This window comes from Chiroxiphia lanceolata, chromosome 5 (genome assembly GCF_009829145.1).
Source record: "Chiroxiphia lanceolata isolate bChiLan1 chromosome 5, bChiLan1.pri, whole genome shotgun sequence".
NCBI lineage: Eukaryota > Metazoa > Chordata > Aves > Passeriformes > Pipridae > Chiroxiphia > Chiroxiphia lanceolata.
In genome coordinates, this window is record NC_045641.1 from 48,002,625 (window position 1) to 48,016,756 (window position 14,132).

General features: G+C 37.1%; 1 protein-coding gene across 7 annotated transcripts in view; it reads left to right on the top strand.

The window, feature by feature from the left end:
* NR1H4 (nuclear receptor subfamily 1 group H member 4) overlaps positions 1-14,132 on the top strand; it is a 44,539-nt gene that overhangs the window by 16,967 nt on the left and 13,440 nt on the right. For 5 of the 7 annotated variants that reach the window (XM_032689291.1, XM_032689289.1, XM_032689288.1 and 2 more), the window contains 3 exons: positions 4,539-4,901; positions 9,969-10,121; positions 13,667-13,800. In XM_032689291.1, coding sequence (XP_032545182.1) covers positions 4,539-4,901; positions 9,969-10,121; positions 13,667-13,800 — 650 coding nt within the window. Of the gene's footprint in view, positions 1-558; positions 716-4,538; positions 4,902-9,968; positions 10,122-13,666; positions 13,801-14,132 lie in introns of those variants that run through there. The other 2 variants (XM_032689294.1, XM_032689292.1) reach the window with 2 other exon arrangements.

Below are 14,132 nucleotides of genomic sequence, written 5' to 3' on the forward strand. Positions count from 1 at the left end.
ATTATGAAAAGAGCAAAACCAAACAGAGTGGGAATCTGAGAAAAAAAATTTAATGAGAAGGACAGATTGGATGAGGCTTTGAGCAACCTGTTTAAGGGGAAAGTGTCCCTGCCCATTGCAGGGGATATGGAACTAAATGATCTTAGAGGTCCTTTCCAACCCAAACCATTCTATCTTCTCATACAGACATGTCCAGTATGGCCAAAGCACTTTGGTCTTTTTTTGAGAATTTAAAATTTCTGTACTTAACATCTGTTAATCCATTCAGCTAAAACATGCTTCCTGTGCTATGGAAGTGATTAATCTGACCTTACAGAATATTTATTGATAAAAATTTTGTTGTAACTAAAGCACAATAGGTACAAAATTACAAGGCTAGGCTACTTGAAGGCATCCCATCGAATGATAACCAAATTTTATCCAGGTAAATCCACACTGGGAACGGATACTGTTTCAGACATTTACAAACAAGTTTCTCTGTAATGAAGTTAATCAGTAAACTATACAACCTCTGGTCTGTGTCACTCCTTTCTAATCTTAAAGAAAGTTCTCACAGTAAAGAAGGCAATAGGATACAGACAGAGCAGAATTAAAAAGTTTTATTTATAGATAGTCTTTAGGAGGAAGAAAAAAGAAAAAGAGAGGGAAAGGAAGACTGGGCACCTTAAGGAGAGTATTTTACTTCAAGAAATGGTCAGATTGAACCCTGCCTGAGGTAGGATATTGCTGTGTTCTTGCTTGGATGTTTTTGCCACTATTCTTGCACTATTCTTTGAAATTGTAGGATGCTAGAAGGTTTTTTTTAAGCCAAAAAGATTTTTAAAAGATGCACAAATAATTTGTTTGGAATTAAATTGAGATTTTGTTAATGGCTACGCCATGGTTTTCGAATTACTTAATCCTGAATACTGCTTTTTCTTTATGTTCCTTCATGAATATCAAAGGAGAGCCAGATGTTCATATTTTGAACCTGCCTAGAATTTTATTCTCTTCAATTAGCTTTATATTAGTGGAACAATAACTTTTACATTAACGATCTCATTGTAATTTCTGTAATAGTCTGCATAAAACCACCTTTAGTCTATACATAACCTCAGTATAATTCTACAAATTGAAAACACTTTCTTTAGTTCCTATAAGGAAAATTACCTTTAGTTTCTACAAGTCAAATATTTTTTCAAGTTTTATGTAAAATATTCTGTGTAAACTTGAAAGTAACAAAAGCAAAACTCTTCAGCGAGTTTCATTTGACAGTGGAAAAATATTTGTAAGACAATTATCATATCCATGGGAAGGTTTTTAGTAAGCTTTCCATATTTCTGTGAAATGTTTTCATTGAAAAACATCTATTTGCAAAACATAATCTAAAAGATCTGCAGCTGTAAGTAACATCACATTTGTGTGTGTGTAAGCAGTCTTTCCTTAAAAATGTAAAAGGTATGCTTCCAAAAACAAAAACAGATAAATGTTTCAAAATAGCTAAGATCACACAAACATAAAATGTCGGTGTAGTCCAGTGCACTCATTTCTAATTTCAGTTTCACTGCTTAAACTACCGTGACTGCAATGATTTTACTGGACTGCTTATGCTTTAGTCATATGAGACAAGTCCATCACAGACTTCAATGAATATATATCTGGAGAAAAGCTTATGTACATTCCCCTTGGCAAGATAAGATTACTTTTCTTTTGTGATAAGAAATTATTTGGTCTAGATTCTGATGTGCAGGTCTACAGGTATATCATGTTCGAGTCTACTTAAAACAAACCAAACAAAAGCCCCTCAAAACTTTTAGCTAAAGTGGGGGAACCTACATAATTGCAACCTCATTATCTTCAAAAAATCATACTGGACTCTGACCACTTCCCAGAGTTTCAGCTGTTAAGTCTGTTTTACATAAAACAAGACCATGTTCTCGCAGTCTCTCTCAACCCTGTTTTGTTCTTCCTTTTCCCTTCCATTGCTCTGGGCATGGACTCAGTTCAGCTAAATTGTTTAACTATGTGTCTGATACAGAAGGAAGAAGGTGATATGGGCTTTTTGGGTTTTATTTGCCCATATTTAACTTCATGCATTAAGACTAGTATTTTTTTTTCCTTCAGAAGCAGAGTAGAATTAATGATGGTGAAGATTTTTCTAAGTACATATGTAACCCAAACAGTTCTACAGTGGTTTAAATAAACACCCAATCTTGTCTTAGGATGTGCTACAGTTCTTTAGCAGTCCTGAGTTTTTTAACCAGCCCTAAGATTTTTGATGTGGAAGGAATATTAACTTATCTTCTTGCTCTTTCAGAGCAAGAGCTCTTCCAGCTCTTTCAGGATGCTGGCATACAGCTTGTGTGGAGTTTCCTGTGGATGGCATAAAATTAAAAGCGAACAATTTCTTTAATTTCATTTTGGGATTGTCCCACTTCCCTTTAGTGAACGCAATCAACTAAGCAATTTCCTAACAAGCAAATAACGGCTTAGGTTTCCATGGTGAACAGATTCCTTTCCAAACAGAGACTGAATGATTGTGTACCCCACAATTAACACCAGTTTTTGTACCTGAAGTACCTTGACCAGTCTTAATAAGCAGCAGTCTCAACAAAAAGTAAACATAATTAAAAACCTACACCCACTCCTTAAACCTATACCACACATCAAAACATTGTTGTCCTACTCTTTTTTTGTCACCACTGTGGCTGGCAGGTATCAGTGACAGTTTGCATTTGATACACGAAGGTGTAACTTCCCTTCCAGGCTCTTTCATAGAGTCCCAGATGCCCTCTGTATGTGTATTTTGTTTGTTTAAATGGTATAAACTTGAGTTTGGGGAGTGCCTTCTGTTACTCTGCTCCTACCTGTATAGTACTTGGGGCCCTGGCCTCTTCTGGAGCAACCAGATGCAATTGTAGTTAAACTAATTGTTAGTAATATATGGAACCATTATTCTCATTCAGGTTTTTGTCACATTTTTCCTGACATACATCTTGCTGCTTATTCTGGAACTGGAATCTCAACTATTGGCAAAGATGTGTTGTGGGCAGGACAGCAACCCGACAAATCCAAAACACTTGCATGGCTTTTGCAGCATGTGAAAGCAGGAAGGGCGGAAGGCTGCAGATCAAAAATGTGAGACCTTGAAAGTGAAAAAGTAGTTGAAATTAAAAGGTTAGTTTCTGGCACTAACTGAAGTGAGACAAAGGAGAGGGAAGGATCCCCTGCTATAGATTTTAGTTATTTTTGTTGTTGCAGATGTTCCCTCTTCCTAACTGTTAGCATTTTCTCGTTGTTTCTGATTCCTCAGAAGTGAAGAATACTTACCCAGGACCAATTTTATGTCAGCAAAAATGTTTTTGGAATTCTTCTGAAGCACTGTTAAGTGATGGTCACCAATGAATATTAATCTAAGATTTCCTTGTAAATACTGCTGTTGACTCAAATAAAAGTGGACTGGTCATCTTCCTGGAAATATGCACTATTTTTCTCAGACTCTCTTCTTGGAACAATTAAAGGAATGGAGTCAGAGTTTTCATGAAACAGCAAGATGTGGCTCTCTCCAACAGAAAATACGATGTAGTTTGCAAATAACTTTCAAATTCCACTTTTCAGATGTTTGACATGGGCTTGATTTTAACTACACCATCCAAGGACTGCTAGATGTTGTTGTACCTGTAGAACAGAAAAAAAAAAAAAGCAGACTTGAATTGTTTGCAATTTTAAACATGAAATTTAATGAGCAAAGTTAAGGTAGTCTCCAGATATTGTGTTGATCCTTACAGGAAAGGTTGCCACTCCTTATACCACTACCAGGTCTGTTGTTGGCTCAGAGGTGATTAATGCTGGCTTACAGAGGTGTTTCCTATGAGAACTGCACAACTGCACTGAATGGCACAGGCTTGTAGGGGCTGGGGACCAGGCTGTAGAGGCTGGCTGGCCACTGGAAGCTGGATGGTGAGAAGGTTGCATTTCATCACTTATATTAGGAATATCTTCCCTATTCCTTCACGGTAACCTCGCTTCCATGTTTCAGGTCCTCATGTTCTTGCCTTCTAATTGAGCCTCACCCCTGTACTTTTTCCCTAGTGCTGTTTTTCTCTGTCATAATGTATTCATTCTGAATTAAATAAGGATTAATATGATGTTCGAGTCTCGATCTAGCTTTCACCAATGCCATAGGATTGTTGGCATTTGTTTGGATTTCTTCTATTCTGCTATAAGACCTAATATGGGTTGCTAGCTTTCCTGAGGTGTGGATTGATCTTTCTTGTAAATTGAATAATTATATGATTATCTGCACAATATCTTTCAAGATTTTTTTTATATAAATGCCAGTGCTGGACATTTTCACCCATGACAGAGGAGTGGCTGAGGATGACTAAGTTGTTTTTAAAACATCTTGCAGAGTATTCATGTAGCAAATCTGAGCTCAGATAATGCAGTCTTTATGTTTGTGCCTGGTTTTTGAGATAGATGTCTGGAAGTGGAAACTTCTCTAATAACTACAGTTTCACAGCAGTAATAGAGATTGATTTTGCATTATTATTTTCCAGGTGTCCTTTCAGAACCAATGAGTTCTCCAGTACAAGAGCCAGATGCGTCACCTTATGCACAGTACAACAGTGTGCCATTTCCCCAAGTTCAGCCTCAGATTTCATCACCGCCTTATTACCCCAACCTAGGCTTCTACCCTCCGCAGCATGAGGAATGGTATTCCCCTGGGATGTATGAACTCAGGAGATTACCCTCAGAGACCTTTTTCACAAGGGAGACAGACATAATGGATATCCCTGCAGCCAAAAAACCTAGACTGGGTCACTCTACGGGAAGAGTGAAAGGAGAAGAGCTCTGTGTAGTCTGCGGTGACAAAGCCTCTGGGTACCACTACAACGCCCTTACTTGTGAAGGATGCAAAGGTAGGATGAAATCAATTACAGAATGCAATTCAGCTAATAAGCACAGTGGTTTATAAGTATTTTTTTACTTTCTCGTTAATTTTATCCAAGTTGTTAAGCATTTTAGGGATCTACATTTTGATATTTTGTACCCTATTCTGTATTTTTCCCAAGACAGATTGACAGTGTCTTCCACCACTTATTAGCGTCTTGTGATTATACATCACAGTATGCCAGCCTATGGCTCTTGAGCACCAATAGCTCTTGGTAAACTGAAAAACAACTTCTATGTGGAGCCTAGCAGCCTGGCTCTGCTGTCCACAGAGGCTGCTTATGTCATTCTCTGCCTGTGGAAGGAACCACGCCCATGGAGGCCGCTGGGAGTTCAGTGGCAGGCTGTCCTAGAAGACAGCTGTAAAACCAGCCCAGGTGCCTCCTGTAGTGTGCATTGAAAGGAAGTGAAAGCTGTCAGCCCCTACTGCAGCCCTCACCTCCCAAAGGATATGATCGGTGTCTTCAGGCTTGTTAAATAAGAGGATTTCTAGTTCTAGACTTTCTTCTAGGGATAGCCGCTGTCTCCAGGGAGAAAGCTTCTTCAGGAAGCAGGTGGTATTTGTAGGACAAATATCTTGCTTCTTAGAAGAGCAGTATTCACATGTTGGTATCAGGATAAATGGGATATAGAAAATCATTGCTGTTATTGGAAACATGATTGCCAGATATTTTAGCAGAGAGGGAAAAAAGGTTATTCCAACTATTAAACCTGAAGATGGTTATTCTGTGACAGGGCTGAGATACAGAAAAATAGTGCCCCAGTTTTCCATTCTATTCTGTGAATAAATATTTCATTATCATTTTTGTTCTATGGATAAAGGCTAAAGCATGGAAACTACTGAAGCACTAAAACATCTTCATGTGGAATTCACTGTCACAGACAGTGGACTTTGAACTACTTTGGCCTTTTGCTTTATCTATCACAAAATCATTTGTGAGGAAACAACAAACCACACTAGTCAACCACTCTAAACATGAATACAGTCAAGAGTCACACAGTTTATCTCAGAAATTCCAATAAATAAGAGATTAGTTTCTTTCTGCTGTCTGTGTGAATAGTCTCCAAGTCAAAAACTATGAATTAACTCATATGAATGCTGTCATTACAAATCAGATTAAACTCAGTTTTGGTGTGAAGATTCCAAGTAGTGATACATTTATTCTGATAGTAAGCTATTCCTACTGTTTATTAACTTCATTATTAAATGCCTTAGCAACTTGTCAGACTTCAAATTACAGACTTTGAAATTTCTAAAGAATGTTCCTAGGAGAGAGATTAAAAACCATCAGGCAACTATCCAGACCAAAACCCATGCTGAAAGGAGATATGCATCCACCTCCTTACTGATTCAGTTTGAATCACTCTATGTAACCATAATTTTACTGCTTTATTGGGGTAATCTATTTTATGTTTTTGTTCTGTTTCATGACTGCAACATCAATTACAAAGAATAGTACCCATGATCAAACACAGTAAAAGTTATTTAAAGATAATGCATTCTGTTTCTACAATAAACTTTAGAGGTGATTAAAGTACCAGCTGATTCAGTAAAACAATATGCTGAGGACAGTAATTCTGTTAGACAAAATGAAGCAGAAACTATGTTTTCTAGATCTCTGATCATTCCTGTATATCTGTGGAATTTTTCACATGGATATACATTACCTTCAGAGCACGGAGACCAAAATTAGGCTCAGTACTTCAGTTGTGCTCTTATCAGTGCAGCAGAAGAACTATCTCCTGTGTCTGTGTCTCACTCCCAAGTATGAGATTAGCCCTTCTTTTTGGCAACAAGACTGTTAATTCATGCTCCATGTGTGTCCAAAATAACATGCTGATCCCTTTCTGCTCCATTTATGCTGTGGATGCTCTTATTCAAAGGGAGAGGTTTTGCACATATTTTTATGGGATTCAATCCTCTGTGCTGAGTATGTTAACTTTAAAAAAAAAAAAAATTCTTTCCTGGGTAATGCATTCAGCAACACCTTCCATTCTTTTTGGTTTTCTTTCTCGGGCAGAAGGAACAATATTAAGATCTTATTTGTTGTCTCATGAAAATATTCATCTGAAGATATTGGCAGGAGCATACACTGTTATATATTTTTTAATACATTGCCATCCATTGACAAATATGTATGAACTATTTAATTAATATTTTATATAACATTTACAGTAGAAGGAACAATGCACTATATTTAAACCTGCTACTGTAAAGGCCATCTCTGAGACAACCTATACAGACAGGTATCAAAGACATTCTGGTATAGCCTCAGCCTGCATAGCGATATTGGATTTTAAGGGCCATTTCCAGAGGTTACAGAACAAATTTGACATAATGTTGTGCTTGTTTAATAAAGCCACAGAATCAGTTCTGCTGAAAGAAAAGGTCCCCATCTTTAAGATTCTTTCCAACCCAAACTATGCTATAACCCTGTGAGTCATTGCAGGTTTGCATTATGAGTTTTTGCAGTATTCAAACCACTCCTGTGCTGCTCGATGTCTCTCACAACAGACTGAGAATTTTTCTTGCAAAGAAGGGTCCCTGCTTTAATCTTCTCCTCGCTATCACCCACCATTGTGGGCAGAGGGAAGGAATGCTGAAAGAAGTCTTGATAGTCTGTCAGAGCAGAGCAGGTGCTTTGTTAGCAATTGTGAACTTCAAAAACTTTTAAATTTAAAACCTATCAGGATGGCAAACAGAGATATTTCCAAAGCTTTCATCTACGCTTTTTACAGCTGTTCTCTTTCAACTTTCATGATTTCCATAAGAAAAAATCAGCATCAGTAACACTGGAGCCACTCTACCATAATTAATCATATTCATGACTATCTAAGAGAACAAAGTGAATTCAACATTTCCAGCCAACATAAGCTTTTTGTAATTTGGCAAGATCAGATAAAAGTTAGACTGTGCCAGAAAAATCTTCAGCTTTTGGGGTTACTCACCTTTTGTTAGTTTAACATTTGCCATTTCTGACTTACTTTTAAATTTTAGTAAAACTCCTCCTGTTATAGATAGTCACACATAAAGTATTTCAGGCAGTTTAAGTTCATTTTGAATTAATAGTGAATAATATATATATAATTATCATTCATACCAAAATTTAATTTCAAAATTAATTATGAAGAAGTCTGTTCAACAAGATGATTTAAGAGTCACTTCACGATAAAACTGAAGAAAGAGTAGAATTAAGACTACTTTTTGCCAACAAAATTATTTTACTTTTCATTTCACATCATTTCACTTTTTCAAAACCTTTCTTTTCAAGAGAAAATATTTGACTGCTTGAATCTTTTTGGTTCCTAGCTTCTGTATCCATAATTTTGCATTCTTCTTTCACATTCTTGCATATCTTAAAAAATTCATTTACTAAAGCTCTTTTTCTTTGTTCCCCCATGAAGAAGCAAATGCACACCTGGTGGATAGGTTGAGTGATAAAGTCATCAATCAGTCTTAGAATGTCATAAATATTTGTGCAGAGCTTTTCAGCATTTACTACTAATTAATTTGTCATAAATTACAGGATTTAAAGTTAACAGAATTTATAAATGATATAAAGCAGATGCAGTTGCCTTTAACTGACAGTAAGAACCTACAAGTTAAATCCAGGCTTTTTTCTCCCTTCCGTGACCAGTAAACGGTAATGTATTAAAACCATGTGAATGATGAATAAAAATAATGCCTGGGGCTGCTGGAGGTTCTAAGTAATTTACATTTCAAAAGAGACTGATGCCAGTCAACTGCATTTATTTGAAAAGCAGCCAAAAAAATGGACAGCATGGAAAAGATTTCAAGCAGGAATTATTGCAGCTTCAGAGAAATGCCAGATTTTTTTTTACCAGGTAGTGGAATTGTTTTACTTGTTGCTACACATTGGTGCTTAGAAGATATTATGCAATCATAAGAACATGGATCAAATTTGGGAAATTGTCATCTGACAATTGCAAAATCATCATGTCATCTGTTATCTTGCTTAGATTCAGTGGGATGGTAACTTAGCTGTATGCATTCTGCAAATACACAGACAAATCCTTCAGATTCACATCCAAATTTTTTCTATGATTTGAATATGGGAGTTTGGGACTTATCAAGTGCCTTTTTTAGTGCATCAAAGTGCCAGCTTGGAAAATGATGAGTTTATTGTGCCAGCCAGTGGTGATAAGAAAGCAAAAGATTTTGAATAGCTCTGGTTAATGTAAATTTACACAGGGCTCTAGTTTGAAGCACAGTATAAATCAGTGATGTGCCAGTAGAAGATTCCATGAGTTTATTTCATAAACCTGCCCTCATATGGAAAGGAAAACTGATTCTCTCTGTATCTGATGCTAAATAGTCCCTGCTAAATGAAGGACAACATAAAAAGATTGTGATGGTACAGTGAGTCATGCTAAAAATTCAGGAAACAAAGACTGCCAGTACAGGTGGAATTAGGTGACAGCTTAACTCATCAAGTGGACAATATTTAGTGAACAAGGCTGGAACACTTTTTAAACAGGGGAGGAGGCCACATGTACAACAGGCGATACAATGCAGATTCCTTATTAAACTTGAGGGTGGGTGAACAAACCAGTACATGGAGCTCCTGTTGCTCCCAGGAACTGTGGGAAGGGTGATTAAGTACTCAACTCTTTCTGCATATCCTGTACCTTAAGAGACTCGACAGACTCATATTTTTTTTCACCAGCTATTTGTGTGGTATCACCCTCCGACTCTAGTCCTGGTGCTCAGCCTGCTACCGGCAGATTTCAGATTTGGGTCTGGATTTTCACAACATCCACAATTCTAGGACCTTAGTTGGGGTTAATGTCTAATGTTTGGTGCCATGATTTATTGTGTTAATTTATTAAATTATATGACTTTGATATTGTTGTCAATACAAATATCAACAGGGCAGTCATTCAGACACTGAAAGAAACTTGTGGCAGAACATGTGTCATTCAGAAAATCCAGTGCAGATGGAGATGCTCTTCAACTTGATGACTTTGCTTCTTTGAGCGTTTTCTTTCATCTATGTCACTGCTGTGTTGTGCAGGATTCTTCAGAAGAAGTATCACAAAAAATGCAGTATACAAGTGTAAAAATGGAGGCAACTGCGAGATGGACATGTACATGAGAAGAAAATGCCAGGAGTGCCGTCTAAGGAAATGCAAGCAAATGGGCATGTTGGCTGAATGTATGTATACAGGTATTTGCATCATATAGTCAGAATCTGCATCAAATACTGTATTTGCTTAATTAGTCTGTTTTTAATAATTAAGGTACAAAATATGTCATTTGGCAGGTGGAAGGTGTATTAAAGATGATGCCATGCCTCTTCATCAAATCCTGTTGAAAAAGACAAATGCACATAGAAGCAATGGGATTTTGTTAGCAGTCAGGGATGCAAGAGTGTAGGAGCTGAGTAAATGGTGAAGGAAGGGCTATCCTGCACTAGATGACAGCTACAAGTCTGCTTGAGTGGGAGGGAAGAGCAGTCAGGGTAAGCAAGTCTTGCAAGTCTTTGCAGTGTTGGGGAAACCAGAGCAGGAAAGTCCTGGCACTTTTATTTCCTGCTCTTTCTGGGGCTCTCCCTGTCAAATTCTTGCTAGCCAAGTCCAAATTTTGGCACACAAACAATGCCATTTTCAAGAAAAGAGCAAGAATGTTGCTAGCAGGAAGTTTCTGTGGACTTGCCAAGTGTATGTTCCCAGACCTCACCCAGTAATCAGGAAAAGGCTGCTAAGGGTGAGCCCTTTTTTATAGTCTCATTAGCTTTTCTTATGGCACTATAGATTTTCCTGCCTTGCATATAGGCACATAGGTAGAACTGTCTCCAGAAATGAACCTGATGGATTTTAATAATGTTTCATATTAAAGTAAATATTCTATTCAGATGAACAGTTTATAAACTTTATTGAGCTTCAAACTGGATAACAGGGATATTTGAGTGCAACTTTGAACACGTTTAAAGCTCCTTTTTGAGTTACTGCACTATTTTTCCAAGCTTGCTCCTGAAAACAATCTGTATACATCTGCTATTCTGCCTTCCATGAATAGGACTACAATTTATTTTTCTTGATGGCTCCAATCACTTTAGCATACACATATGTGTGAAACCAATTTAGGTTCATACAGGAAATTAATCTACTTGGAATTTTTAATATATTTTTATCCTCTAATCTGATCAGAAGATGCTATATTAACTGCTGGTTGTGTGAGAAACAATAAGCTTCATCAATATTTGGAAGGCATTGCCAGCATAATGTAATTAATCTTTCATTCTGCAAATTGAACAGGCTGCAAAGATCCCAAGATATGACATATTCTTGAGCAATACATAAATATGTGAGCACACAACACTGTGATGACAGAACTCAATGTGTCCTGCAGTGTCAGAGGAAAATAACTCCCCTGTGGACCTAATCTCTGATCCATTGTTCCAAAATTCTGAGGGTTTGAAATAGCTTGATTCACTCAGCGTGACAAAAGAAACAACCCATTGCTGAAAAAAACCAGGTCAGCGTAAATAATACTGACTGGGACCACATGAAACTTTTATACTGGTCTATCATTTTCACAAACTGGCATATGTGAAATAAAAGCCAGTGAGTGCCACTGCCATCTGACTCTCTCTCTGCAATGGAAACGTGGGGTATCTCGTGTTGCTCATGACTTAACCATAAGCGTGCTCTAATGCACTGCAATGAGGATGTTTGGCAAGGCACTATTTAATGGCTTTTAAGTAGGAGTGTGCTATATAATTGCTTTTAGTTCAAGGCAATACAGGACAGTATAACATGTAACTTCTAGTAGTATAGAGCATTTATGTGAAAAAATATGACTAGGAAATAAAAGGTTACCTTGAACTTTGTTTCAGTTGTGCATTTTGTAGGATTGTAATTGCAGGTTCTGTGGGTTCTTTTTCCCCTCTGAACAAGGAGGTAGAGTATTATAAATATTTATGGCATGGCTACTCAACAATCCTACTCCTGCCCTCTATACACAAAGTACAGGCAGACTAAAATTACTACCCATCAATTTCAGTAATTTGCTGTCATTTTGGTCTAAACTGCAAATATTTGTGTGAAATGTCTACCTAGAGAAGACTCTGGTTCTGCAACTCTTCCTGGAATTTAATATCTATTGAAACCTAGATATCTCTGAGGTAAAAAGTAAAGTCCTGTCTCACACATGAGTTTTTCAACTGACTTAAATGGAGCCAGAATAAGATGTCAAGGTAATACTCAGTAGCAGGAAGCATGAGAAAAATTTGTCTTAATGCTTGAGGCAAATGTAAAGCCAATTTTCCCTAAGAAGGCAGTAGACCAGACCCTAAGCTGGTGGAAAAAAGCACAAGCCCATTAACATTACCAAAGGATGCACTGAATAATTTAGAAAAAGAAATCTATGGTGCTGTGTGGCACCACAAATTACATGGCTCAATACCAATTATTATCTCCATCGTTCCTATCCCTTCCTTTCAAGGTATTATTTGCAGGTCTTATTTTAGTCATGTAAATTTCCTCTTCTCTCAGCAGTTCAGGTAGCTTATTTTATATAGGGCTTAAACAGGAAATTAAAAACATTCACAACGAAATTCACTCTTTACATGGTATCTTCCTCCACATCATATACTCACCGAATGAGCTTATTTTCCTGCTCTGCATTTTCAAAGATGAAGAATGGGAAGAATACTTGAAAGAAGTAAAGAAAAAAAGAAAGAAAGAAAGAAAGAAAAAGACAGTCAGTCCCATGCTGATGGGTTTATTTTTAGATGAATACTTAGCTGTTTACTTGTTCATTTGTGCTTTCTGACTGTCTTCCACAGATGGTGTAGGGTAGCTATTGTCCCTTTCTTTTGTTAGCACAAGCAAATTGATAATTTTTATGACATCCACTCAAGGATGCTCCCTGGTTCAAGTTACTGAAATGAAGTCTAGAACAAAACAAACAAACAAACAAACAAACAAACCCTCCAAACCACAAGTGCAAACATCTTTTTTCATTACGGCAAGAGAAACTCTGTAATAAAGCCAGGGTTTTATACAGTCCTCTAATACAATGAAAAGCAAAATAGCAAGACCAGCTGGTAAAGTTTTAAATAAATACATTTTAAAGGTACATTTGCCAGCCTGAATTACTTCTTATTCTTCATATTTAGCTGTTGGTTTATCTGTATAGTGACACAGTAGTAGATAAAGCCCTGGATCCATTGCTAAAAATTATTGAAAATATCCTGTGCCCTTTGTGTAAAAACAGATGCACCTAGATTACCGTTTTGGATCAGATGAGGAGCAGATGAGGAGTACACTTTTGATGACAGTCTTCCAATTGCTCCTATTTTATTGTACTTTGGTTCTGGTCTTGGAGCACAGGAAGAGATTTTTTTTTTTGGATAAAACTAAACCAAAGGCATAATCCAGCACACTCCCATCACTAACAGGTTTTCTGTCTGTAAGAATAGATTAGAGCTGGTCCAAAGCAAGACCCGTGACATGCTCATTGTGTGGATGCTGGATCACCATAAACAACTGTTTTGCTCTGCAGATGAGCTCCATCTGGGCTAGACTACTCATTAGTGTGTACACAGCATGACTCATTAGACCAAAGATAATGACACATTCAGGAAATGATCTGCACAGGTAAGCGGGTTCATTGGTGTAAAGGGCATTCACAGGCATGCTTATGTACCTATTCAGTGCCTGAGGTATATATAAATCAAATTGCTTTGTGTTGGATTATCTGTTCTAGGTCTGTTAACTGAGATACAGTGCAAGTCAAAAAGGCTCCGGAAAAATGTGAAGCAACCCCCAGATCAGACAGTCAATGAAGATAATGACAGCCATGATGTGAAACAAGTAACATCTACAACTAAAATATATAGGGTAAGAGAATTCTTGTAATAGTTTGTACAGTACCGGTGGTTTTTGTTAAATGTGTCTAGTATAGTGAAAATAGAGTATTGAAAACTCTCTGAAGCCATCTCTACTAGTTAAAACTTGATCCTCCATCAAGCCAAGGAAGTACCTTGAGTAGAGAAGTGATTCTGGTATTTTCAGTCAAAACTCTATATGCTGTAAAGCATCTATAAAATCCATACAGTATTTTTTTCCTGTGGTACATATGTCAGGCATATATCACATATGGTGATGTGTGATAATAAAGATTGAACATACCTAGTTATTTGCTAAACATTTCCTTATTTCTAATAATTAAC